Source organism: Rissa tridactyla, chromosome 8, assembly GCF_028500815.1.
Source record: "Rissa tridactyla isolate bRisTri1 chromosome 8, bRisTri1.patW.cur.20221130, whole genome shotgun sequence".
NCBI classification, from domain to species: Eukaryota; Metazoa; Chordata; class Aves; order Charadriiformes; family Laridae; genus Rissa; species Rissa tridactyla.
In genome coordinates, this window is record NC_071473.1 from 4,462,813 (window position 1) to 4,490,800 (window position 27,988).

The following is a 27,988-nucleotide window of genomic DNA, read 5'->3' on the forward strand; positions in this document are numbered from 1 at the left end:
AAGACCAGTACCAAACGGGAAGAGGGCTGCTCCACATGGGCCTTCCCAGGGTTTCCTCCCACCAGCGTATGGTATCGACCACGGCCCTTTCAGCCATTTCCCCATTAAGTTCTCCTCTGGGATCATTAACGCCGAAACCCCACGGCAAGCCCTGGTGATAAGTTGGAGGCTCAGCAGAGTCCAAAAGCACATTCCTTCCTCAGCCTCCTCCCTCCTTATCTCTTTCCTCCCTCCCCCAAAACCACATTTAGATAAAAGTTATTGGAACAATAAAATCCATAACTTAAACACAAGCGTAAAGAGGGACGGAGGGAGGGTCTCCGCTCTGTGCCCTGTTGAGCAGACCTGCCAGAACAGAAAAACAAGGCAGCCCATGATCCCCTCTGAAGTAAAACCCAGTGCAGGACTTTGGATCACTGCGGGGGGAGACTGCAGCCCACGTGCTTTGCTGCAGTCCCACCACAACTCACCCACCTTTTATAATCTGATCACGCATCAATTTTGAGTGATCTCCTACGGCTTCACTTACCTGGGATGTGCTGATTTAGGCACGTGGGTATACGAGCTGCATCGTTTTCCACCAAGCCGTTCCTCCTGCATGTTTGTTTTGTGGGTTTTTTAACCCAAAGTAGATGCTGCAAGTACCCGAAGCCCGGTTTCCCCATCTATCGCTGTCCTGCACCCTAGAAACAGGAACACAAGAGACAGCTCAGCAGGATGCATATTTTCTTTAGCATGGGTCAGCCTTTCCACACAGGCAAGCCCAGGGCTGGCGCTGCCCCAGCTGTACTGTGCACAGGGCTGCGGTCCAGCACATCCATCCCACTCCCCTCCACCCCTTCAATATTTGGTGGCAATAGGCTGTCAGCCACCACCGCAGGCCCCCAGGATCCAAGGAAAGCACGCCATGCCATGGCTGCAAGGGCAGAAGGGCTGCTGCCGGGGCAGGTTCATGCCTGCAGAGTTTTTCCCTTCATCACGAGCAGCCCTTGCTGCCCACTTCCACCATAGCAGCTTCCCCTTCCCATAGCCTCAGCCATCCCAGCTCACCTACGTCCATGCAATCACGGTGCTTTAACGGGATTTTGGCCACCCCAGTTCACATTTAACTAGATCCTCGATTTCGGCTCTTGGCTTTGTGCAAAGAAGGGGTGCAGGTCTAGGCTGCCACCCGAGGGTTGGAGCGGTCAGAGCAAGGCATAGGTTGTCGCCTGGAGTTTCTCAGAGTAAGGGACCTTCCGCAAGTCTCTTTGGCTCACTTACCCAGGGATAACGGTTGTTGTGTCCCACAGCGACACAGCTCAGGAGCTGAGTGCTCAGAAATCCACGGAGGAAAAGCATTCCCTAAACACAACGTAGCTCTTCCTTTAACGCGCAGCTGAGCCCACGGCTACAAGTACCAAGGTGCACAGAACAGCATCCTCAAACCTCAGACCTGGGGGAACAGGGCTGTAAACCCCATTAGCACCGCTCACCCCAGCACTTCCAGCGGGTGACACCTCCACGGCGCCCAATCCAGACTGGAGCTACACCCAGGCACGTCCCTGCCCACACACACCTCGCCGCAGCACCTCACTTCACATCGCTTAAACTTAAAATGTGACACCAAAGCGTGCCTCTGAGGAGGATGGCTTTGGGCTTTGGTTTTAAAGGGAAATAAGAGGCAGGAGGCGACGAAAGGGACCGGGTTCAAAATCAGTTTCACTCTTTATTTGAAGTTTTACATGCCACCAGCGTACATGAAAGTTGCACATTCAGAATTCGACTCACTACTAGAACAAAGGGCCAGATGCAAACACAAGTGTCAAACAAGTGCACAGATGGAGGAGCCCCAACCAAGGAGCTTGTTGGTATTCGCGACCAGGCTGCGCCGCATCCTGATGGCACTTGAGGCATCAGAGGCGAACCCGCAGTTTTGAGGGCCACCTCCCTTTGCCATCTCCAGGGCGGTGGTTGTGACCTGGGTCTTCTCTCCTAAAGCAGCACCGTTCTCTTTCAAGAGGCTAAACAAGCAGTTTTGGTAACGTCTCTACCAGAACCGAGGGTGTTTGGAGACCAACTGCCCATTTTAATGCTCTTCTGAATTCCCCTTTCTATCAATGCCAGCGGTTTTTACAATGAGAAACAATTTCCACCCGCTGTTTATAGGGAGAGACGACAGAAATAGGGACTCTTACACTGACATTTTATTTTCAAAGAAAGTTTTGATAGAAAAACATTTTCCCCAGCAGCCTTGGGCAGGGAGTTGCAGCTTCCACTTCAAAGGACAAACTTCAAAAACAAATCCAGTGTCCTAATGGTTTTGTGCTACATTACTTAATTGTCATACAGCTAATTAGCAATGCCTGATTTCACATTCTCTGTACATAGATGAAGTTCACAAAAGAAGGGGCTACTTAAAACAATAAATAAAACAAGGCACCAGGCAGCCAGACTCCGACAACATTAACATAAAACGTTACACTTTACCATTTAAAAAACTGAAATAAAAACCCCATCATGATTAAACCTATATTGATCTCTTCCTTCAGATCTCAGAGCTTTGAATCTCCACAAGAAAGGGGGGAGAATGCAACGCAGGAAGCGGGGGCTTAGAGCGCACGTCTGTGTACGTATTTCGCCAGCATACAGCAGAGATCTTTAAAATTCTAATTATTTCCCTATCACCAAGTAAGATCGGGATCAATAGATGGTACAAACTGACCCCTTTCCTCGAGTGTCAGGGGGAAATTAAAAAAAAAGAAAGGGGAGGGCGAAACGAGAGCGTCAGAGGTCAATGCCACAAAACAATAGATATTGATGTCTCCATTCATTTCAAACAGCGGAAAGGTCAATGCCTCCCTTGCTTCATGTTTTATGGCTGAAATCCTGCTGCTAACAGCAACAATGTTAGCAGTCAGACCTCATCCATCCTTTTTTATTATTATGATTATTTCTAACCAGGTTAGCCATTTTGAAAATTTGACGAAAGCTGAGAAGCAGCGGGGGGGGCAGGGTAAGAAGAGAAGAGGGGGGAAGCTGCCCTGGAAATTAATGGAAGGGATGGTTTCCATTAGTTTTCGAGCCTCCCTGTCCCCCTACCTGTGCTCCGGTTTGTCCCTTGCTGCCCCCTAAAAAATGAAAAGGGCCCGAGGCAACATCCCTTCACTATTAATCATTATTCCCCGTACAACATCCCAATTGGTTTCTATGGAAATGATTCTCCTGCAAGAGTACCCCGGCTGCCTGCGCATCTAATCAAAGAGGCAGGAGAGCTGCAATGGAAGGAGATTTGCCTCTGCAACACCCAGCATGGCTCCCCGCACAGGTCTCTCTGCAGGCAAGGGCGAGGAGCTTTGGCTGGACACCCTCCGCTGGGACTGGCCAAGGTGGGACTGCATCTCCCTTAAGTTGACAAATACACCCTTCTGCATCGATTAACTCTGCAAACGGAAAAGCCCCACATTTCTGCAGCTGCGGGGAGATACCCCATGCTAAAAAAAAAAAAAAAAAAAAAAAAAAAAAAAAGGCTGCTGGGAGAAAGCACCCAGCACCACACAATGTACGGTTCCGTTTCTGTACATCGCCCCAGGACTTTCACGCCTCTGAAGATCAGCAAAGCGAAGGGACAGATCCTCTGCGGCTCCCCTGGGAGTCTCACGTGCCTCAGCACAGGAGGCGGCAGTCATGCGAATGAACGTGAGCAGCACCGCTGCTCTGCTACCCGTCACCCTGCATTAGCAGCCCCAGCCCTGCCCTCTCCTCCCAGGGGAGCACCACCTCGCCTGGGGGGGTGGCTGGGAGAGAGCATCTTGCACCCCTGCAAAGTCCACTGTGGTAGGCAGGTGAGCCCTCCTCCCCATTCACAGGTGGGGAAACTGAGGCCAAGTCTCAGAGTGCATGTCTGACTTCCAGTTCGAGGTCCACACCACACTCCTGCCCTGCCTCCTTTCACTCCCATCTCTTCTCCTCCTGCCAAACCACCTCCCCGACAGACGAGCGACTGCAGTCCAAGCTCTCCTGAAGGGAGACGCTGCTGCTGTACAGCCCTCTTTCCAAACCGAGCAGTAGCTACGCTGCTGTTTTCTAAAGAGACCATGAAATCAGCTTCACAAAACAGCTGAGGAAGCAATCCTTTAACCTACAGTCCTTCTAAACACTGATGACAGCCCCACCAAATTCCCCACACCAAAACCATCGTCACTCTTCAGGTCTAGACCCTCCCAGCCTGCAGGAACCAAATGTATGACTTTGGACATTAGCAAAGCAGCAAACAACTTCTGATTTTACCCACTAATGGCACTTGTCCCAGAATATCCTTCTCCCAGAGAAGCACGGACAACTCATTGGTGGTCAAAGCAAAGATTTCTTCTGCAGTCCCCAAAGATCATAGGTCTGATTTGGAGCACAGGAGGAGACACGCCAGCAGGGACTGGGAATCCTGCAGAGGCAGACCCTGTGAGAAGGGCACCTTCTGTAATTGAATTCATTTATTTTAGACTACGGACAGTGGCATCAGCAGGCTCAGACATCACCTCATTAGATGCTCACAGATAGCAGGAGGGAGATTTCTGGAGAGACGGGGACAGAGGCCAAAGAAAAGGAGGGGGAATTTCATATTAAATAAAAGCTAGGAACAAAACACCCCTCTCTCCGTTCTCTTCTCCTCCTCTAATGCTGCACGCCGGAGACTCAGGGCTGAGTGGGCTCTGAGTCCCATATATTGCTCTGCTTAGAACATATGGTGCTATGTTTAATAGCCCGGCTCTGCCAATTGGGGACTATTAGGGTGGGTTCTTTTCCCAGTGTAAATGTTGCAGAATATAAATTGTAATTAACACCGATGCCAAAATAGCACTTAGAGAAAATAAGCACATTATTAACATCTGGTGAATCCTGCCTGGAGTGCAGAAGCAGCGGAAATTCTCACTCACCATAAGAGGATTTGTAGTAGAGATATCAAGCATTGGCCCGGGGTTGGGGAGTCAGGGGTGGAAGGAGTTTTTAGCTATCTTTATCACCTGTGGGTGACCTTTCCTAGCCCCAATTATAACTGGTAGTGTTTGCATCAGGACTTCTGACCTGCTTGTGTGAATACAGATGTCTAAACATCATACTCCAGGCAACAGAATAATGGCATTATAAAACATGCCTGATTGTCTGCCCCAATCTAGCAAGACACGAGGCAGATGGGTATCGCTCTGCCAAGCAAAAGGTGTAAATATAGCATGTTTCGTCAGGTTACTCTAATCCCCAAGAGCAAAGGGTTAACACCACCATTAAGAAACCGGTGTTTTCTGCATACCACTGTCCCCCAGCTGGACAGGAACAGACGAACTGGCGGTTGTGCCAAACTCTTGCCCGTGCCACTGTGTGTATGTGGAGGGAAAATCCCTGCTAAGGGTGGGAACGGCCTCACTCCTACAGCAGGTACCAAACATTGGGATCCCTCCACAGGACACAACATTAAGCATTAGAGAGCTGGCTCCATACCCTGAGCCTTCCCTCTACCCTGCTCTGAGACTAGGAGGAACAAGGAAGAGAAAGCAGCTTTGCAAACGCTTGCTGCCTAACCCTCACTATTTATTCTAAGAAAGAAACCTGGACAAAAACTAGGCAGAGCTGAAGTGGCTTGAACTGGACAGAGCAGCGGCTCCTGTTTCTGCTGAAAAGGACATCTGATTTGCTGAAGCGAGGGAGGAGGAGAGAAGAAAGATGTTGCAGAGGGAGAAAGGGATTCAAACAGGCGAGTAATATGACAAGAGGTAGAAAGAATGACCTCGCCGGGAGAGCAGGAGAGAAAACAGTGGCAGGATGCCAAGAACAGGGCACCAGCTCCTCACTCTCACCCGCATGGTGTCTAACCTGAGGCAGAGTCTCGAATACTTCAGGAGCGATCGTGGCTCAGCTGCAGCCGTTCCTGGAGAAGCACGAGCCAGCCTCACCACCTTGTTACCAGTTGAACCCAGAGACCATTGTGGGGAAGGGAGAGAAACTCAGGGTAGACAGCAAACGCATGTAGGGGTTAGTTTTAGCAATGCACAGACTTGTGCTAGTAGAATTCTAATGTTAACCTGCTCGTTAACACCGTAACCTATCTGAGCATAAGGGTTACCACAGTCTGGCTCAAGATTCACACCAGCAAGACAGATTTCCAGACAAGTCCACAACTGACTGACAGGAAAGTAAGGAGGGAAAGTCCTCCAAAGCTGTGAGATGCATTTTGCTTTCAAATCTATCCCACCAGACCAGGCTTCCTATGAACAATTGGTGGCAGAACACCATTTGGGAGATGGCATCTTGTGTAGAAAATGTCAAAAAGGAGATGGGGACATCATCTTTGGATGACACTGGGCCTCCCCAGAAAAGCACTGCTCAACACGTTAGGGAGTGATTAGGTGGAAAAGTTAGACAGCTCTGTTTGATTGCTGTTTTGCAGAAGACAGACCCAGTGCGCAACCACAAAATACTCCAGCAGAAGGGAAATCCAACTGCCACCCAGAAACGTAGCTCCAGGTATTCATAACTCAGCTTTTGGTACAGCTGTCTGATGCTTTCAAAAGTGCTCAGTAAATAAGGCAATATGAAAGTGATCCAGACCACTACTGATGCCTGAGGAAGTTCTGTAGAGCAAAGAAGCTGACTGAAATCACACTGTGAAAATACTTCATAACATCTCTAAAATTAGCATGAGCTCAAGGCATGGGATCTAAGGACAGAACTGGAACACTACACTCCCATCTACACTGCAAGACAGACTGCATTTAAATCAGATCTGAGCCTCAACTTATTCACCGTAGGCACCATCTACCCTAGGACAAGGATTTCCAAAAGAGCTGAGAACTTCTTCCACCAGAGCGATGGAAAGAGCATCAGCAAGAACATACCATGGTCAAGGTGCCAATGACCTTATTTTGTTATTCAAAAATAAAAAAAGAGTCCTTGTAGTACTTCTCAATCAAAAAAAAAACCCCTTCAAATATCTGTGATAGCATGTGTGTGACTACAAATGCATATTTGTAACATAGAAAAGATGTGATGCGCTTCAACTGAGCAACACATTTTTGTTCCTCTTAGCTGGCTTAGGCTTTCTACTTTGCCAAAAATAGACCAAAGCAAAGAATGATTTCCACCAATATCACAAAGTACACTGCCAAAGTACACAGGGGCCCTTAGGAAATACACCAGGCGACACAGGGGAAAGAGCATCGTTAAGTCAGTTTCTCTTACCTTTAACTTCAGTAAAATAACAAAACAATTCATATTAACCGCAAGGAAACACTCATCAGATTCCAGAAGCCTTTGAGACAGGCTTTTCAGATGCAAGCAATATCCAATAGATGTTTCCCCACTGCAAAGAACCAGCTTTTTTCATTTTGCAATTGAACCTATTTAAAGTGATTGTACAGCATCCGGTGAGGTGGCCAGGAGCTGAAGATGGGGAATCCAGGCCAACAAGAAGCCATTTCACGTGTTCACACTGACGGTCCTTTCCAGGCTGTGGCAGTCACCACCACAAGTTGGGAGGTTCCTCGGCCACTCTGCTTTTAAACAAGGTAATTTCATCCAAGTGCCGCATGGGGACATCTCTGATGACCTCTGTCAAGTCCTCATGAAGCAGAGGGAAAATGACGACATTTAATGCAGGGCGGTCCGCCTGGAAACTAAATCAGACACAGGTTATTAGCTGAGGAAAAATACAAATTCTCCAGTTCAAGAGAAGGGGATTGCATGGATATTGATCATGCAGCGGTGGGGGCAAGGAAGGGTTGTTCAGAGGAGGCAGGAGGGGCAGCTAGAAGTCAAGGTCTCCCACCCCTCTCTGTGTGTCAGCAGGGAGTGCAGGCTGGGCTTGCACCCCTTTTCAGCGAGTCTGTCCACCTGACACAAGCTCAAATTGGGCCTATCATGGGGAGGGAGGAAGAAGTTTTACAAAATTAATAAATAAATCACAACATACAGGTATTCTTAGAGGACCAGAGATCCTAAGAGATCTGCCCAAGCTGAGCAAGGTGCTCAGAGATAACAATTTAAACCACCTACAAACCAGCAGCAAGTTGCAGAGCCATTAAGAAAATCAGGGCAGAGCAGTGCCAGTCATTCCCTCGGGGCTGAGCCTGGGATTATCACTTCGGGCTGGGTTGTTCTGCATGCAGAGTCTACACTCTGCAATTAGAGCACAGGCAAGTTTAGAAAGCTCAGATCTGCAGATAAGCATTTAAGTGTGTGTGCACACGCACTGCAGCCTCCTTTTTAATCCAAGTCGCAGAAAACCTGTCTTGGCACCACAGGAATTTGCCCTAACAGAAACACGCACAAGTATCCCTGTTTGCCACTTGAATTTTGGGTTCCAGTTTCTGAATCTACAGCCTCAGTCTTTTGGTCCCCTCTCCGAGAAATCTGCATTCTCCTCCTGCCCTCCCAGCTCTTCTCGCCAACATCACACCAGTGGGTCTGCCTTCCAGCACACATCCCAGACCTTGCAAGCGAGAGGCCTGACACGACAACATGAGAGAGGAGCAGCAGGGTTATAACTACAGAGCAGAGGAAGAGAACAGCAACAGTTAAAGCCATTTATACAACGTAAAAAGAACCATACAAAAGAGTCCAAGTCTCCATCAGCAAGTACTCTACATGATAGCAACCTGGTGAGTAAGAGAACATGGGGGAAGAGAAATAGTATTACTCAGTGTAGCATAACAGGAGTTCAGTCTTTTAAAGCTGGGAGGTAAAGGGAAGTTATGCTATAGCTTAAGAGTTACACCCTGAAGATTAGAAGACTTTTGACTATTAGCCCCATGCCACCAAGATGCTTCCTCCGAACCGTGTGACAAGGGCTAGTTCATTATCACTCTAAAGGAGGCAGAGTCAAACTGGCAGCATCAGTCCCTTGAGGCTGAACCAAGTTGCATTGGGTCAAAAGAGGAGTTCACTGCTCAACAAACTTCTCTTATACAGATGCATGTCTGGAAAATTCACAGCTCATCTCTAGCTCTGAAACAGCCAGATTTCAGTCAAACAGAGAGGGAACGGCTGGAGATTCAGCTGCTGGAAACACACATGAAAATCCCAGGTAGCAATACAGCCAGCTGAAGAAAAGGACACCAGAGCCTGGCATTTCCCGGGAGACAGAAAGGATATTCCCATCCACAAATTATGTGGAGTGGAACTGCCAAAAACATAGCAGAGAAACTCCCATTCCAAGGCTAGTTGCTCAGTCCTGGTGGGTTAAATTAATTTGCCTGAACATAAGTAGCTGCAGGAGTAAGGATTTCCAGCAACAAAATTACCCGGGGCAATTTTATATCTTTCTGCATCACAGATCTGCCCTTCATGCCTCATGCCTAAGGGCTGGCAGAAAAGGACACCGCTCCTTGAGTGGATCTGGGGACTTGTGTAGGAGCTGGGCAGTTTCTTACTTCCACAGCACTGCCTACAAGAAACCAACCAGCAAATAACCACTGATCTGGGAGGCGGTTGGTAAAGTCTGCAGTGAAATTACATAAAATACAGCAAATGGCTCTTTGATAGTTCCTCTTCTGCCTCAGCTCTTCACGTTTCTTATCCAACACCACAGTCCTGCAGAGAAAATCATGTTAATAGACCAAGTTTACTGAAGTTCAGCTAGGAAGAAACAGCCATCTCCCCAAGGCAAAGAAACCTTTGCTTCTTTCTTTGTATATAGACTCTCCCAAATTAGATCTGCATGCTGCCTTCTCACCATATACAAAATTGTAGTTTATAAGCAGCCTTTACATGTAGCTATAAAAACAAGAACCTAGACAAGTTTACATGACAATCTGCCACCAAGACAACAGAAAATCCCCAACACAGTAAGTATACCTTCCAAAGAGGCTGGATTTATAGGAGAGGTTTGAACTTGATCTTAAAAAAAAAAAAAAAAAAAAAGAAAAAAAAGAAAGCTTTGTAATTTTCTCCCCCCCCTCAACAGGAAACTGTATGTTACTGCAAACCTTGTAAATTCCATACCCGAGCAAGTTGACGCCGGAGAATTCTTTCCATGTACAATTTGCGTGATTTAAGAAAAAAAAAAATCAAATGCACATGGTTCACTATTATTCTCAGCTAAATGTGCGTGCAAAGCCTCTCCTTTAACTGCCTGTTAAAAAACACCCTGGTTTTAACGAGCAGCTGTCATAATGTTAAACTGGGATTAGCAGTTCCCAAAAGCAGACTCCCTCTGCAATCTATGCTCTTTTAGTCCTTCCCCGGAAGGCAATTCCTTTCTTCATACACCTGTCCAGGTGGGCTAGATTGAGTGAGAAGCACTTAGAGCACTAGTTCAAAAGGCCCCAGGCATGGGGAGGAGATAACAAGAAGGGGAAGAGATTGAGTTAATGAGTCGCAGAATAGCTCCTGTAATCTTCTTGACGGTTCTTTCCTCATTCCACACCTGGATGGACTTCAAACTGGATCTACCTCTGCAAGCGCATGGCTTGTAAAATTAAAACCCGAAGGACAGAGAAGGATGTTGACCTGGGGAGACAAAAGAGCTGCAGTTTCAGACATGAAACCCTGCTTTTTTTCCAAGGGAAAGAAGCCAAGGATATGCTTGCTTGCTCTCTCCTACAAAACCTCCAGACTAAACTCATCATGATTAATTAAATGAAAGCAAGTTTTCTAGGCAACTGACTAGCAGCCCCTTCAAAACAGATCCTTTAATCAGAAACAACCACTGGGATAACAAAGAAAATACCCCCCCCCCACATATTTTCCAGTATAGCTTCTGGTCCAGCAGACTCAACACCAAACCAACAACCACCCAGCGGGAACACTTACAAGGATGTCTCTGAAGTGTCCTCATTTGGATGTGGACACATAATGAGCCTGGCTTCAGCAGCTGGCTGGAATCATCCACAGAGCTGGGAAACGACCAGTGAAGCCCACCCTGTGGTACAAATTCCTCCTGGCATCAGCAGAGGTGTAACCTCACTCTACAGTTAGATCTTGAATGGGTTGCACATGGCTGAAAGGGTTAATGGCGCTCTGTTATTTGCCTCCAAAATTACCCCAGAACAGGTGTGGACTGGACACAGTAAGGTTATTTTCAAGTGAACAGCTTGGTAAATAGCCTAACACTACGGTCTCAATTGCTTCCAACCAGCGTGGCGGGATCCAATATGTAGGTCAGGGACAAAGTCAAAAAGAAAGAGAAAAAGTCTAAAAGCAAGGCTGCACTTTGATCAGATTTCCTCGATTTTAGCAAGACAAAAGAGTCACTCCCTGGAATGCAGTTATCTCCCGGCAAACACTCTCAGTGTGTGTTTTCAGACATACCTCTTTAGAGGCCATGGAGTCCCCAGGACTCCACCTGCTGATAGAGCTAAAGGGCAGACCAAAGCCACAGGAGAAGCTCACCAACCAACCCATAACGATGGATGATGCCCTACTAACTCTCTGCACCACAGACCCCAGAAGACGACACCTCTGCTGCGTTGGGAGCTGTTCAAACTTACCTTCTGTTACTTGTAAGGAAAGGATAAAGCACTATTTGGGACTGAACAATGTATTTCTCCTTGAGATTTCCAGAGAAACCAAAGAAAAGCCTTAAGCCAAATTCAGACGTTTCAGCACATCCCACTTCACAAAAGCTGGCAAGCAGGAATAAGGGCACACAAGGTGGTATAATTAAGCACTGGCAACAAAAGCAGCACACACCAGATAAAATGAGGAAATACGGTGTATCAGGAGTGGATCAAGGCCAGGTTTTTTAACTCCACAAACTGAGATGAGCTTATGGGAAAAGAGGCTCTAAACAAGGAAAGTAAGGAAGCAGAAACCAGGAGAGGCTTGATTTGGGGGAACAGAACACAGTGGGAATAGAGTAGATGTGGCCTCTGGCTTGCAGGACTCTCAGAAATGCAAACCAATGCAGTCACACACCTTCTCCCCCCTCCAAGTTTCCCAAGAGAAGAGAATTCAGACTGACTCACTTTTTGCCATGTATGCAGCTCCGTTACCCACATGAACAAAAAACCCTGTTAATCCTCTGCCAGGCACAGCATAAGTTTGTTTTTGCTGGAAGACTCGCTCACATCTGAAAGTTCAAATGTGGCATCTGTCTTGAAAGCTTCAGCCAGCATACCTGAGCCAGGCTGGAAACTCCCACCCCTGAAGCATGGCACGGTGGAACAGAGGAAGTGCCAGGACAAGCTGGAGCAGCTGACAAGTGGCATGACCCAACATACATACACACACTTTTCTCATCTCTTCAAGAAAGCAAAATTTGTTCCCTGAACTCAGTACCAGGGAACAGCAAAAGCTGTCCTTCTCTACAGTAGCGTAAAACGAAGCTTCTCCAGAGCATCTTCCAGCCACGCCAAAGAAACTGTGGGTGGGATTCCCCCAGGCCCTTTCCTCCGTGAGCAGGGAGGACCCTTGCCCCTCACTCATCCCCCCACATACTGCCTTTAAAGCAGACCCTTCATGCCATTCTCACTTCCAACCCTGCCAGAGTATCAGTGCTGAGCAGATTTCATTTTCTAACCTCAGAAACAGACTTCAAAAGTTCCCAAGGAAAGCTGTTGTGATTCCTCAGGTTGCTCTTAACTCCACACAATGAGACATTTCCTCCATGAAGTGTTTTCCTTTAAGGGTGCCTTCCATCCTCTCTTGTCTACACAAACTGACATTTTCCCGATGCCTGCGATTTCCCCTCACCTTAAGTCCCATCACTACAGCCTCCACCCTGACACGAAGGGACGTAGATGGGACTCTGGAAGTCACTCACACACAACACTGCCAACTCTCCCATTACCTTCAAGGCAGCATCCTCTGCCACTGCATCATGTCATAGGGAAGAAGCAATACACACCAGACTCATCCCGAGTAGATGCAAGTTACATCTCCCTACTGTGGTTTCTCTCTGTAAGGCATGAATGACACTCTGCTACTTCTCCCGTGAACTGAGGATCATATCAAACACACTCGCAGATTGAAGTTCTTACATTATTTTGCCAGCGGAGCCCTGCATCAGTCAAATGTGACCGAACAATTAGAGGGGGAGGGAATAAGAACCCAAAGAGCGATGCCAGAGCGCCCAGGACACGTCCTAGGGGAGTGCTCTGCCAGAGCAAGCTGAAAGTTATTTCCTAATCTCTTCCACAAATTAAAAAGCTACTGCAATAACTGCTCAATTAGATTTATTTTACTATGGAAATGCTTTAAAGCTGCAGTTAATGCTTCCGTTCAGCCTTTTACACCCTCATGAAGAGAAAGCACGACAGCACTATTCCACTATTATTTCTCAGCCAAGAGAGAGAGGAAGACACTCCTTGAAATCTATTTCATGCACAAACCAATCTACTCGCTAAGGAAGGTTTCAGGACTGAGTTCCCTTCAAAACACGTGAGCTAGCAGTTAGAACAAGCCATTTGGGTCAACCACAGGAATGCATTTAAGAAAAGGGTATGTTAGTACCCCCCAAAACGAAGGTACATTAATATGCCAAGTTGGGGATAGTCCCACAAGCCATGGTGGCTTGTAAAGTATTTGAACCCACCCATAAACAACATCCCTGGTAGAAGCAAAGGTGTCCGGGCCACACCTCAAGCAGTCAGCCTTCGCCAAGCCCGCCAAGGAATTCTTGGGTAACGCGAGCTGACAAGGATGCAGTTTGTTATTCAGTCTGTGACAGAATGATTCAGGGGTTTCTAAGAGCAGGAAATGAAACAGACAATGAAAGCTGGAACAGGATGCTAATGATTCACTATACCAGCCTAGCGATACATTAAGTCTTCTGCAATCAGACGCAGGGCCTGAGCCCACAACATGCTTAGGCTAGCGGAGTGGGGTTGGCAGCTACCATGCTGGCTCTGGGATCCAGGAAAGCCAGCAGTGTACCGAGAGGGACTTTTTCAAGGTCAGAAGGAAGCGAAGGTGGCGAAGGGATGCAAAAAACAGCTTGAAAATCTCAAATAAGCCCTAGGTGCTAATACCAGCTTTTTGCAGTGTCAATACAATTGCAGCAGTCAGGTGGGCAGTGCAGGAGGGACGCTGGAGGACTCTGCTGAATTCAGAGATGATCTTGCACTCGCTCACTGCCCTAACAGCCCCCTCCCACCCAATCTAACCGCAAAGGATTATCCAAAAGGGCTTTTCTGAGGCTGAGCCCACAATGAGAATCCAGGCAATAGGAACACTGCAGGGATATCCAGGGCAATAGCAACAGGGGAGGGGGGAACGCTTAGCTCTGAGGTGAGCAAAAATTCATTTGTGATAGTTCAGTCCTGTGCTAAACACCAGGAGAGGGACTGACTCACTCAGCACTTTCCAAATTCTTGGTTTCACACCCATGCTCCCACCTGGAAGCCCTGTTTCTGCAACTGAATCCCAGGAGGGTGCTTCATCCCTTTAGCAAGCATCATGGCTCTCGCAGCCACACAGGGCCACTGGAATCAGCAGTTTAAGAAAAGGTAAGATCCATCTAAGAGTTTCATGTTAAAAAAAAGACAATAACAAGCACGGGGAAATTTAGGCAATGCTACAGAAGCTTGAATAGTAAGATCTAATTCAGACTAAAATGCTATTCCTGGAAAGTGGCAGGAGCCCTATTGTGAAAGTCACTTCAAACTAAGCGTGCTGATACCTGACACAGGCAGAAGAAGGAAGGTTAAGTCAGTGTTTCTCTTTCTCTGGGTCTTGGATACCCAGAACGGGCAGAATGCCCTAAACCAGTAAAATTCTTTACATTTTCCAGCACTGGTTAACCCTCAGAGTCATCTGAATCGCACAGTCACTTTGCAAAGCCATTTGCTGGAGACAGGTAGCCACTGTGGCTAGGGGAACAGGGGCAGAGACCTTGAGCTAGGATTGCCAGCCCCCCACTCCCCACCCTGCAGCTCTTGGGGATGCTGCACCAGGACCGCAGGCAGCCCCAGCCCCCTGCACCTTCTCCCAGCAGCTATCAGACCCCAGGAGATGACAACAGAGCTTTTGGGAGATGCGAGCGGCTGAACCCAGCTACCACTCCCCACCCCAAAACACACTTCAGCTGCACCACAATCTTTTGCTTCCTGACCACGCTCTCTACCACAGCTTAACTTGGATTGCATTTCTATAAATCACAGCTTACCTCTATGCCTTGATACTTTCCCCCTATGTATGAAGAATCCCTAATGACATCACGCTCTCAGAAATTTTTTGTTTTGCTTTGGGTTTGTATTTTTTTTTTTTTTTTACTGTTGCTTTCTTGATCTTTTCCAAGGTGTTTTTCCAAGGACTTTTCACAGGCTTGTATTGTCTGGTGGTGTTGAGTCCTTGAAATCATTAGAATGACAGGAGCTATCTAAACACTTAAGCTAAAACCTACACAATTCTAAAGGAACACACTGGAAAATAAAATCTGTCCTTGAGGCCAAGGGGATATTTGCCGAAGTATTTCCTATCCCCTCTTCTAGCCTGGTAAGCTTCACTAGGAAAGCAACTTCTCCTGCGCGTTTGTCAAGTGCCCACTAACCACGCCATGTAGCTGTGCAGTCCTGAAGTCATCCAAATTCTTTTCCTGCAAGATTTCTGGGGCAGAGAAATACAGGCGTGTAAATACGATTATTTAGCATGCAACACATCAGTAAGCAGTGGACACCTTCCATAGGTCACAGCTCCATCTACTGACTATTTCACAGAATAACAGCGTGGAAATCCTCGGGGAAGGCTGTTGGAAGCACACCCTGTCCCCCCGGCCCGGGCTTTGGACACATCGGCTCTTTCCAAGCTTTTAGAAAGAATCCCAGCACAGCAGCACAGCCTAAAAGGGAGAAGCAAATCTCCCTGTTGTGCAAAGAAGCCTCTTTGTACAGCAACAGGTCTGGGGTCACACTTGAACCTATGACCGTGGGTCCAGGAGTTGTGGTATTTTAGTGTTTCTGGAATTACCGCTGCAGTGGTTTTAACAGAAGAGTTATTTAAACAAAGAGAACACGCGCTTGGAGCTAAGCACTTTCGCAAAGTTAGGGTGCAAGCGTAAAAGGGAAAACATTGTCTTCGTTAGATCCGCTACTATCTGAAGCGTGGCGGCAGCTGAGCACCATGTGACAGGAAAAAAAATGTCATTTTACAGAGAAACTAAGACTAGACCACTGTCACATGTGAAATCTGAGGAAGATCAGGGACGTGGATATGGATCACTCAAGCCACATCTCCCACTCTAACCACTACGCCTTTTTTACGTGCACAGAGTATCTCCCTGAACCATAAAGGAGATTACCCCTCCCATTCGCACAGAAGAAAAAAGAATAAAGAAAAACACTGCAATGATTTATCTGCCCAGAGGGAAACAGTCTTCTCTAAAGCTCAGAGGAGACCTTGCCCTTGCAAGCCTCTTGTTTGCTGATGAGGGCTCCAGATGAGTGCTGTTCTGCTCAATGTGTTTCATTGCAAAAGAGGCAGAACTGAATCAGAGGCTTTTAATGACTTAAATACGTAAACCAATCCGTCCCAAATAGCAGCAAACTTTAACCAGAAAGCTGCCCACAAGAAAGCTGGACACCACAGGGCCTGGTTTAGAGCTGTCACAAGACTAACAGACATGAAAACAACTCTCTTGTCGGGCCAGTAGAACAGAAATACATAATACTATCCTTATTTTACAGCTGAGGGAAGAGCTTGAGAACCAATTCAGGCTTTAAGCCGTCGGTGTGGTGCAGGAGATTTAATACCCAGGCTCCTATCACCACACCCTGTATATACAGCATCTTCCAGTACAGTTTGGCAGCTGAAACCAGTCTGTTCTCCCCAAATCTGCCCCAGCCTCTTCTGTGATCCAAACCGTCCCGTGCATCCACCTCTGAAAAAGGATCGTGCCACATGAGATCACATTTTCAAGCCCTCCCAGCTCTACAACCTGCAGCAAACTACTGGTACGTGCCCAGTCCTACCTTTCCAGTTCCCACTCACATTTCTTCTCTTTTTAAAGGCACCGGGAGAATAAGAGTCATTTTTGCCCCGTCTCCCCGTTCAAAACCAGCAATCACTTGGCTGCTGTCAGCCTAAACAAAACCGTCTCCATAACCCTAAAATAGGAACTCTAACCCCGAGGAATATGGATGAATTCCCCCAGCTCAAGAAAGGGTGCAAAAAAGAAAGGCTCACAGCCTTGCCTCCCCTGCTCTCGCCTCCTCCTTCCCACCCAGCTCTCCATGTTTTCTACTCTCCGTGTTTTCCCCACACACGCAGCATATCTGCACATTCCAAAAAAAAAAAAAAAAGGGAGAAAAAAAAGAAAAAAATTACTGTATTTCATTCTGGCACAAGGATATATAACTTCAAAGTTGCTACCTAAAGGGCTCTTCCAATTTAAAACTTGGCTTAAAGAGACACTAGCTGCACATTTTTAGAGGAAGCCATGCTGTATGAATTAGGGCCTTATCCACAGGTTTAAGCAATGAACTAGCTCACACACGGATTTTACTGCACGTCTCATTGCCCTTGCAGTAGTAGACAAAATGCAGTCAAGAGAAAGTCAATTCTTGACCCCATCTGAAGGCACATTTGTGCAAGGATGAGAATGGGATCACTGGAATAATCACGTGGTTAAAGCCTCACTGACGGCTCGTGGAAGACTCCAGGCTTTGCTTACACATCATTTTCTGTATTTTGTTCCTTCCATTTTATTACTAGAGACAGTTGCACGAGAACGGGATCTTTGTTGCTTAGAAGAGCATCTGCTCCCACTGCTTATCCTCCTCCTGAAGTCATAATCTTACGTGACATCAAAATCGTTTCCAGAGCCACCAATTACAATGTCATAGAGGATTATGACTTCAGGTGTAGAATTTGCAGTAGGAGCAGATGCTCTCTTCAGGGGGAAAAAAAAAACCAAAACACTTCAAAAAAACCTGTTTTCATACAAACGTCTCTATTAATAAAACACAAAAGAAGAAAAATAGTATGACAGCCAGAACTGTTGCTAAATCTAAAAATAGTTTTTAACATTTCCACAAGGCACCAACTGCTCTTTGGAAAGTTCCCAGGGTTTAAATTACGAAGAGGTACACAGAACGTAGTGAGAATCCATCCACAACAGAGGAAAAAGAGGGAGAAAAGACTGCAGAGCAGCATATTTCCGCTCAGTAAGTGGACATTAAAATTTTGGCCAATGCTGCAATGGCATCTCAGAGGGGAGGGCAAAATAAAAAATGAGAACTGCAGATTCTTGGTTCTTTCGGAAGATCCCCAAAGCACAACTGAAATCCACCAAGAAATGTTTTTACAGATATGAAGCCCTGTGAAAAACAAACTCAAAGAATCCTTGTCACATCACAAGGAATTTACTTAGACGTTTCCAACAATTACTCTCCCAGAAGGACCCTGAGCCTTTTAGAGGCAGTAACAAACAATCTCGTGAGCAGTTTGGTAGGTAGCTAATATAGTCATAGGCTCTTCTGGATCTGATCCGCGGAAACAAGCCAAGTGTAATAAGTCAGTTTGAAGCTGGAGAAAGGCTGGGGGGAGGAGCACCCTTTAGGATGCAGTAATAATGCCGTGTGATTTGAAATTTTTATTAGAGCTTAACAGGGCAAAGCAACAGTAGGTGACAAAGAAAACAGACTGAAGGCGGAGAAAAAGCCTTATAGAAAAAAAAAATAATGGAAAGTCTGTTGCATGGGAAATATTTTGTAAGATGACTGCCACTATTAGAAGATTTCAAAATGCCAAGCGTAATTAAAAGCTCTCTTTTCAAATGCAATTCACGGCTCACACACAAACGTTTCCCACCACGTGAGCCTCAGAACACTGCAAGGGGCCAAGCAAAATGCATTTAAGAACTGCCAAACGTGCAAAGGCAGTTTGTACCAATTCTCCCCCCCACACACCCCCCAAAGAAAAACCCTTCACAACAACCCTTTAAAGGCTTTGAATTGCGCTGCCAGGGGATTATCAGTAAGTGACATTTACAAGTGATTAGAGGACAGAGAATTATCTTAGTCACTTGTGGGAAAGGAGGAAAGCTTCAAGGTCAAATCTCTCAGTACTTAAAATGTCGGCAGATGTTTTGTTTACACAAAAAGTGTCATTTGATTTATGATGGAGCTTTACATCCAGATCTTCACCTCAGCCAACGGCACTGCAGAGAACATGGGTGGGAATGGAATCAAAAATTCATATAATACCTTCAAATATTTCACTTATTCACTCTTATTAAAATAAGAGGCTAGTTCATGTGCCAAGCAGTTACACAGTACCTATTAGCTTCTTGGAACAAGTGCTCCAAGCCATATAAACCTTGGCAAGCAAGGAAATGGAGATAAATCTTCAACAGCTCCAGAAATCCCACATCAGCCCCTTTCCGCACTCACCTCCGGACAATAGATTGCTGGAGATTTTTGCAAACGGTAAGAGATTCTCCCATAAACATGTGGCACATGATGACCTCAAGGCAGTTGGCCATGAATGACATCACTGCGTCAGACTGCAGAGTCCCACTCCGGGAGACGATGCAAAGCCGCTGGAGAGAGGAGCAATGACTCAGTGCCTGGAAGAACTGGGCGCCCGCACAGAAGTACGGCTGTTCCAGCCTGCAATAAACAAAAACAAGTCAATGGGCAATTCATGCTTGGGCCGCTTTAAGACAAGAGGGAAGACAGCACATTCATGGGGACCCAGCAAATGGAGCAACCAGTGTCCCCTACTGCCTGTGTCACTTACACATGGGATAACCTTCTACCCGCTCGTGCCAGCAGTATGGCATAACAAACCCGACATTGCAAGCTCAGACCTCTTGCTTGCTAGTTACTCTTGAACGGCGTGTGCTGAAGGGCAAGGAGACACATAGGCAGAAAGGCCTTAAACTGCAGAATTCCAGTGCCCGCAGGGAGTAACCCTGGTTTCACAAGTTTTCCACAGAGCATGTTGGGCCTTAGATCTGACCAGCAGATCCATCCTGGTCTTATGAAAAGCACAGCCTGGCTTTTGCTACCTGACATCCACCGAGCAGTTGATGGGTATTTAGGGACTTACTGCTCCGATGCACCAAACCCTGATCAAATTGGTCATCTTCAGTTTACTGCCTAGACAGGAGCGGGCATGGAAAATTCACAATGCACACATGGTGATGCAGAACTTGGGCCTCTGAGCCAACAGAGTGACCACAACCAGCCCTCCCTGGTCAGAGGATGGCAAAGGATCAAAGCTACTGCTCTCCCACAGGACGAAGAACCATCATCAATCCAACCTCTATCTTAAACACTTGGCGCAGAGAAGAGAGGCAGGATTTTTTTTATCATGTCTATCCACAATCTTACATCACAGCCCAGAGCAGGACAACAAAGTGACATGGTGAAGCCACACCTGACCAACGAGGGGCCCATGTTTTAACTAGCAGCATAAATGGATGAATGCCTCACAGAAACCAGTCTGCAAGAAGCAGAACCTGCTCAGAGCTGGTGTCACCAGGAGAGTACGTCTGCTTAGTGCAGGTTTCCTACAGGGCCGCGGAGCACTTGGGAATCGCAGTCATTGGGTCAGCAAGGCCAAGAGCTCCAAGGTTAATCCATTAGGTGATAACAAGCCGTATGTCCCAACCTGATCTGGATAATCTCTGCACAGGCTTTTGTAGTACGTGGGGGTATCTCAGCAACTTAATCCTGTTAATTGATAAATTCTGTTTTAGAGTCTCAGCCTGTGACTGCTGGTCAGGTAACACTGCCTGAAGAGATCCTAACAGCCCATGAGTGCTTTGGGTAACAGCTTAAAATTAAGAAAATGTGAAGCCTCTCCAATTTTTCAACAGCATTATTGGTCCATTGTAACTTCAAGACAAAAAGCACAGAAGCCCCTGCAACCTCTCAGCAGGTTTCTAGGTTAATCTCTGTGACCCGACAGCCATACTTGCAATACTGCCTTTCACTCGCTAGATGACAATGTTGCTTTGGAATATCCCCTTAAACTAGTTTCTCAGCCTGGAAAATGGGGAGGGGGAAAAAAGGGTAGAAGCAGCACAGAATTAGTCAAATGAAAAGGAAACTACATTATCAGGAGGAAATGCTAAGCATTAAAATCCTCTTAAACCTATATAAAACCTTAGACTTTACCCAAGAAAGAACAATGACAGCTTACACCAAAACGCCTAGCTGTTACAAGGAGACACCTTTGTTCATCCTTTATTCAAGGCTCTACGCTGCCTCTCATCTTAATCGCTCTTGGCCTCCATTTCAAAGCCTCTGAAAACTACAGTGCCCAGAATGAGTGAAGCAACACTGCACACCCAAACCTCCTTCCCCACATCTTAGTTCTTCCATGGCTATTTAGTCTCCTGAAGATTAAAACATACATTCACTTGACCCAAGCCATTAAGCAACTGAGTTTCCAATAGCTGCCATCCCTTGGATGAAAGACCAGCATGCTCCTTGCCTGTTATAAAAGGGAAGTGGTGGAAAATGAAAACCTTCCTGAGGTGTTTTAGCCACCCTGGCTCCCTTCACTATTGCAATGGATCAGGAACGTGCAGACAAACACCAGTCTCAGCTGATGAGCAATGATTTTAGTCACACTAACTGTCTTTGTGCTCACGGGAGTAACCTTGCTGTTACTACTGTTAGGCATTTTAGCCCCAGTTTGTGAACAAGGAATGACAAGGGGACTGACAGGTCTAGCAGTTTCACCAACAGAAGCTGATTTAGGGGAAAAGTCACCATCCCTAGAGGTATTTAAATTTGGCACTTCAGGGCATGCTCTAGTGGCAGAGATTGTAGGGGTTGTGTGGGGTTTTTTTGGTGTGGGGTTTTTTTTTTTGTGTGTGTGTATGGTTGGACTCGATGATCTCAAAGGTCTTTTCCCACCATGAAGATTCTATGATTCTATGAAAAAAAAGAAGAATAAAAGAAGAATAAAAGAATCTTTCTAAAATAATAACATTTGTGTTTATGCGGACTAGTGCAAGGAAACCATCACGGTTCATGCCCTTTGCTTTCATAAGCACATTTTGGCTACTGTGAAGCTCCGTTATGCACCCTTCAGGATAAGATCCTTGGCAGGATCTTTTAAATCCTACCAGGAGAGGCACACCAACAGGGCAAAGTCTAAATGTGGAATGTTTCCAATATATTACCAAGAAAAGAAAAAGAAATAAAAAAATAAAGCGTCAAGATTGTAATACAAACCAAAAGCAGAAAAAATACAACAGAAAAAAAAAAATGTTTGTACTACAAAACCAAAACGCCTCACTGGGAAATCTGAGGAGACCTCTACATTATCTAGACACTGTAGGAGTCTCTTCCTTCCTGGAAATTTAAGAGATGTACGTGTATACAAAGCCAAAAAGTCAGCAAAGGCATATAGTATTTAACCTAGCCGTGACAGGCTGCTAGCTCCCAAATATGCAGCATCCACTCTTCCTTATCTAAAAGGAAGGCAGTTGCAACATAGAGACTTTTTGCTCTTAAAACACTGGTTAAAGGGCATATCCTGAGCCCTCAAGGACAGCACGCAATGCCTTCCCGTTCTCCGCAAGTCAGGAAGGAAAGTGTCCAGTTTTCAAGACATTGCAGCTACTTTTGACCGGAACAGGAACACTTGCAGTTTTCACCCTAGCCACAACAACCCATGCACTACATTTCTGGAGATCCACAAACAAAATGGAGATGTTCAATGGCAGCCCCTCACCTGAGATCTCTCAAACACTTGCAGTGTTTCAGCATGTCCATGAGAGCAGACATATAGACCACTTTCCCCATCATGCCCAGGTTGGCCAACGAAAGAGTCCGCAAATGCTGGCACTGCAATCCAATGCTAATAAGCCCAGAGCCAGTAAGAATATTTGGCAGTTGTGCTAAGGTGAGGCTCTGCAAGTAAGTCAATTGGCTAATGGCAGCCACCTCGGAATCCCCCACACTTTGCGCCCGGACACAAGGAGGCAACGAGTTCCGAATTGCTGGCTCATTGCGGGGCATGGCAGAGGAAAAACTGGACCCAATTACTTCCAAGGTTTCCAAAAATCGGAGGCTTCCCATCAGAGCCCAGAATACCGAAGACTCTATCTTCTGATTTGCCTGGTCCGCTAAGGTCCTCGGATATGTCTGTATCCCAATCCGAACTTTCCTTCCAAATGTTTGGGGCACCAAATTAGACACCGTGGGAGGCTTTTCCACATTTGCAGCAACATCTGTGATGGAACAAACCGGTAGCGCTAACGAGAGCAGGTGCTTTAGCCTGGACAGTAGCTGGCACAAGTGATTCCCTATGCTTTCTGAGCTGTGATGGTGAGCTGCAGAGAGGTTGAGGTGTCTCAGGTTGCAGCAAGACACTACCAGGCTTTCCAGAATGCTACTGTCAATGTCATCTTCCGCTTTTCGAAACAAGGACTCCGGAGCCAGACAGTGAACGCAGCCACTGAGATTCAAACTGGTCAAGCTTTTAAGATCTTTCCCACCGTTAATAACCCTCTGGATCAGGTGACCACCAGATAAGGTGCATCGGCTAAAGCTGAAGTAGAAAGGGTTGTTGAACTTCAAGTGTTGCAGGAGCCCAGAGCCGTTAATCCAGGCTTTGGGCAATTGTAAAGCATCCAGACGTACATTTCGAGCCATAGAGTCCAGGAGGTTTTTAGTGGCTCCCGTCTCCGCAAAGCTACCAGGGGCAGAAATAAGGAAGGCGTGAAGGTTCTCAGGTGTCCGATCACTCAGCACTGCCAAGTACAGCCTCACCACCTCCTGATTAACGTAGCCAGGGGCCAGCCTGGCATAGAAGACGCGCAGGTTCTGGTAATGGGGCACATTGCTCTCACCTACCATTAGCTGCCCAGAGAGCATAAAACCTTCTCGCGAGCGATCAAGGATCTCAAAATAAAGCAACAGTTTCTCAAGGCTAGTGCAGCACGGAACGACACCATATGACGGTGTGTAAAGGGTTTGCTTCAATTCTGAGACACGGCTAAGAGTGGCTTTACACTCACTGCTTAGCTGACTGGCATCGAAACCCGGATTTACGTCTATCGCCAGGGAGCGCAGGTGCTGGAGCGTGGACAGCATCTTTGAGAGACGAAGAGAGGTGACGTGGCACCCAGACAAGTTCAGTTTTACCAGGTTCTTGCATCGTGTTACATGATCGATAGTGGAGCTGGGCAGCCAATAGCACCCAGCCATGTTCAGCTGGTAAATCTCTTTTCCGATATCCCTCATCAGTTGCTTCACTTTGTCTTTGTTTACCTGTACTCAAACAAAACCACATTCAATGAGATATACGGCAATGGTGTGCACTGACTCAGTTTCCCATCTGACGATGGGGATAAGAGTGGTTAGCACTTAGATTACGTGGCTCATCCAAAGGTTTCGGGACGCTAGCACAGTCTAAGAATTATTATACTGCTGGTAGCTGGCTTAGTCTGCCATGCTTTGGACTCTTAAGATTACAGTTCCTTTAGCTTCTTAATCTGTGCAGTTCTGCATTACGGACTGTGAGGCCAAATCCGGTCAGCAATTGATAGCAGACTGGAGGACCATCTCCATTTTCTAACAGCAAAGCTATTTCAGCAGAACTGGCTATCTAGGGAAACTCAAATTGAAAGAAGAACACTTCCATTCTCCTTCATCCAGTTTCCTCTTTTGGAAATGAGTAAGAGAGGCTTCCCCTTGCCTGTACTTGGTGATACAGTCCTCATAAAATGTATCACCCTTCATTCCCGAGTTTTATTTTTGTTATAACGCATACAGAATTTCTGGCTTAGCTGACTGCATGCCTGACAGCAATACGCACAAGAGGGATTTTTTGCACAACAACATAGAAAATGTATTTTGAGAAAACGGTAACTTTACACAACCACAGCTACAAATGGAAAGTCACGCTTACTTTCATTTTAGCTTCCAGAAACACAGAGAAGATAGTTTTCACTGCCGGTATTTTATATAACTAAGGGAGCACAGAGCTGTTCTAACAAAGCATTCTGGAAAACAAATGCTTTTATAAAACAGTTTATTGTTTATTTGGTTTCAGAGTTCAAGAGCAGTTCACTTATGCAGACACACTGCAAAGTTCTATTTCTTGGCACTTTTTCAGAAGTCAGATTTCTCTTCATAGCTAACAGAAGAAGCAAGCTATTCTCCCCACCTTATAGTCTTTCTGAAGTAAAACTGTATGTGTTAGGCTCTTGTCAAGGCAAAGCGTTGCGAGTTTCCTGCAGGTTCTCCTGACGTTCAGGACAAGGTCTGTGCAAGGGACGTAGCTGAGGATGTGCAAAAGGATCTCATCTGAGAACTCCATCAAGTTGACGCCATTACTTTCCTCTTCGCTCTCCCCACTTACGGTCTCCTGGGGGTGGGGGTGTGGAAAGAAAAAGAAAAAAAGAACAACCACTAGGTGAGAAACTTCAGCAAAGCTTGTGAGAAAACAGATGACCCGAGTCTCATAAGGATTTATAAAGTGAGACAAAACAGAAATGCTTGGATTTTTAAGTGCTTCCATCTGCATGAAGAAACCAAAATCTTTCCCTTAGAAGACAACATGGAGGTAGTGCAAACCATCACGCAAAGCCACAATACCTTCACTTGATCTTTTACTGTTGGCTCCTTTAGAATGAGGAGAAAAACGTTTACATTCATTCCACTTTGGCCACTTACTTTGCAATTGGAAAACTGACTGTCCCTGATTCTTTTCTAAATATAACGCAGCAGTCTCTTTCTACATCTTCCCTCTACGTGCCATCCGCTTCAATAACCTTAAGAGTTATATAACTGTGTGTGTGTATATATATATATATATGTATATACATATACACATACATACAAACAAAACTGCAGTCAGCATCGTATCACCCATAGTTCTTACGCTTTAACCATATGAACCACACGACCGACATGACAAGAGGACAAGAGAGCCTCTTTGCTCCTCCACCCCACGCTCCCTTCCTGTGACCCTGGGGGATGACAAGAGTCACCCCAAACTCACCAGGACGGCCAGAGAAGAAGGCGACGGGGTCCTCGCCATCTTGAGGGGTGTCAGGGACAGGATATGGCCCCCAGCCCACCCCACCGTGATAACGGCAGTTCTGGGGGGTGGTTGGGTCTTTAGCACCATCTTTAGCAAAGCTCAAATTGGCCTTAAGGCCATGGCATCCCCTAGAGGGAAGGGGGGAGCTGGTCCCACCTCACAGCCCCTCTAACCCTCCCCCCGAGGCACCCCAGAGAAGGCCAGTTTCGGCCCCCGCACCCAGCCCCGTTAGATGACGGCAGGCCCGCTTCAGGAACCGGCTCCCCAGGCCCTCCCCACGCCGCCGGGCGGCCTCGCGGGGAGAGTGGCCACCGGCACCTCCCGTCCCCACCTCCGCCATTGGAGCCCCCTCACCGCCGCCGGGGCCGGCTCCAGCCCCTCTCGCCTCTCCCCCATCCCAGAGCGGGGCCCGGCTCCCCCCAGCCCCAGCCGAGGGAGACGGTGGCGGAGGACAAGCCCCGGCTAACGGCCGCGGCGGAGAGGAGAGAGGAGGGCGGGAAGAGCCTCCCCCGCCCCGGCTCACCTCTCCACAGCGGAACATGGCGGCGGCCGCGCGGTCCCGCCGCCACCGCCGCCGCCGCCTCCCCCAGGCACCGCTCAAACCGGCCGCGTCCCGGCCTGGCTCCTCGCCGGCCCGGCCGCCACACGGTTCTTCCGGCGCTGCCATGACCCGGCTTCCGCGGCTCGCCACACCCCCGCCACCGCCCCCTCGGCCGCTCCGCGCCGCCATCTTGAGCGTGGCCCGGCGGGAAGGAGAGGGTGAGCGCCGGCCGGCGCTCGGCGCCATCTTGAGAGCGGCGCCGCCATGATGGGAGTGGCGGGTCCATGTTCACAGACTCACACAAAATCACACAGAATTGGGACGCCCGCCTCAGTTGTGCCGCCCCCTCACAGTTTAGCCGTCTCTGAGGGCGGCAGCTCTCTGCCCCGAGCGGGTGCGGAGGCGAAATCTGGCTTGTTCAGAGAGCCTGGCTCCCCTGCCTCTGCCCCAAGGCCACCGGTGCTGAGGCATCAGAGGCAGCAGGAGCCAGGCGAACGGCTGCTCGGCCTCCTCCGCCCTCGGTGGCTGCCAGCCACGGGCCTTCTGCCACCCCAGCAGCTGACTCACGCCAGGCCCGCGCCCCACAAAGCCCTGAGTCGGCTCCAAAAATGCAAATCCGCCCTGTGAGGATTTATACAGCCTGTGAGGTGACTGAGGGGGAGCAGAGGGACACCCCCGCCAGGCTGTTGTGCGGCCCCCGGGGCACTCGTGGCATTGGCACCCTGGTTTTCTGGGGAGCGTCAGAGCATTTGGGAGAAATATCCTTTCCCGGTTCATGCTGCGTGCTGGAAGAAGCCGGGGTGTGGAAGATAGGACACCCATGAGTGCTGAAGGGGTTGGTGCTAACAAGGGGGCTGTGGGTAGCACCTCTTTCCTCCCAGGAAAACCCTAAATATAAACCCATTAGCTTCAGGTTCACTGGCCATTTATGCAATGATCATCAATCTGGGCTCTAACCAGACTAAATATTCTAGCTTTGGCTGCAGGTGGGAGATACGATCCTTTACTTCGCTGATGCACAGAGGGACGTGCAGAAGTCATCCAGGGCTGCTGCGAGCTCAGCCATTGCACGCAGCAGCGTCCACGGGGAGCAGCTGGCTCAGCACTGCTACTATTAGCTCCTCATCCCAAATCTCAAGTACAGACAGGACCGGAGCGCTGGAATTTCCAGTTACGTGTATGCTTCGGGAATTTTGTTCATAGAAAATGTGTTTTAAAGATGACCCACAAAGGAAGATGAATAGGTTGCTGCTTTCTTCCTACTTGATTGTTGCCATTTAAGGCCGTGAATTAGATTAGGGGTAGATTGGGGGTTTTGCTTAGCAATATCAAGTGCCTCAAGTCTTGATTACCTCTTTTGATTCTAAGCCCGTGAGAAGGCTCTGGAGTTGAAGAGGAAAACCCCTCTTAGTTTTAGGGGCTCCCCCCCTCCTTAGGGGGAGCCTCAGTAAGAGAATCCATACCTACTTTGTTTGTCATGTGTTTCACTTAAATAGAAGGTAATGACAAATTAAATCCGGGGGCCCTTCA

General features: G+C 47.5%; 1 protein-coding gene across 2 annotated transcripts; it reads right to left on the reverse strand.

The window, feature by feature from the left end:
- Positions 1-1,683: 1,683 nt before the first annotated feature.
- On the reverse strand, positions 1,684-26,572 carry FBXL18 (F-box and leucine rich repeat protein 18). 2 transcript variants are annotated; one of them, XM_054212354.1, is made up of 6 exons: positions 26,441-26,560; positions 25,876-25,975; positions 25,039-25,239; positions 22,600-24,140; positions 19,296-19,514; positions 1,684-7,643 (listed from the first exon to the last, which is right to left on the reverse strand). In XM_054212354.1, exons 2-6 carry the CDS (start codon positions 25,912-25,914, stop codon positions 7,487-7,489), a joined length of 2,157 nt encoding a protein of 718 aa, XP_054068329.1. In that variant the 5' UTR covers positions 25,915-25,975; positions 26,441-26,560; the 3' UTR covers positions 1,684-7,486. The 2 variants fall into 2 exon arrangements, with proteins under 2 accessions (XP_054068329.1, XP_054068330.1); XM_054212355.1 differs by lacking the exon at positions 25,876-25,975 and having other exon boundaries at positions 26,441-26,572.
- Positions 26,573-27,988: the final 1,416 nt, after the last annotated feature.

Coding starts and splice junctions, on each gene's coding strand:
- FBXL18 (XM_054212354.1), bottom strand. CDS start 25,914: ATGGCGAGGACCCCGTCGCCTTCTTCTCTGGCCGTCCTG. Junction 25,240..25,875: donor CTTCTTCTCTGGCCGTCCTG/GTGAGTTTGGGG, acceptor CCCCACCCCCAG/GAGACCGTAAGTGGGGAGAG. Junction 7,644..19,295: donor CAGCAATCTATTGTCCGGAG/GTGAGTGCGGAA, acceptor TGTCTGATTTAG/TTTCCAGGCGGACCGCCCTG.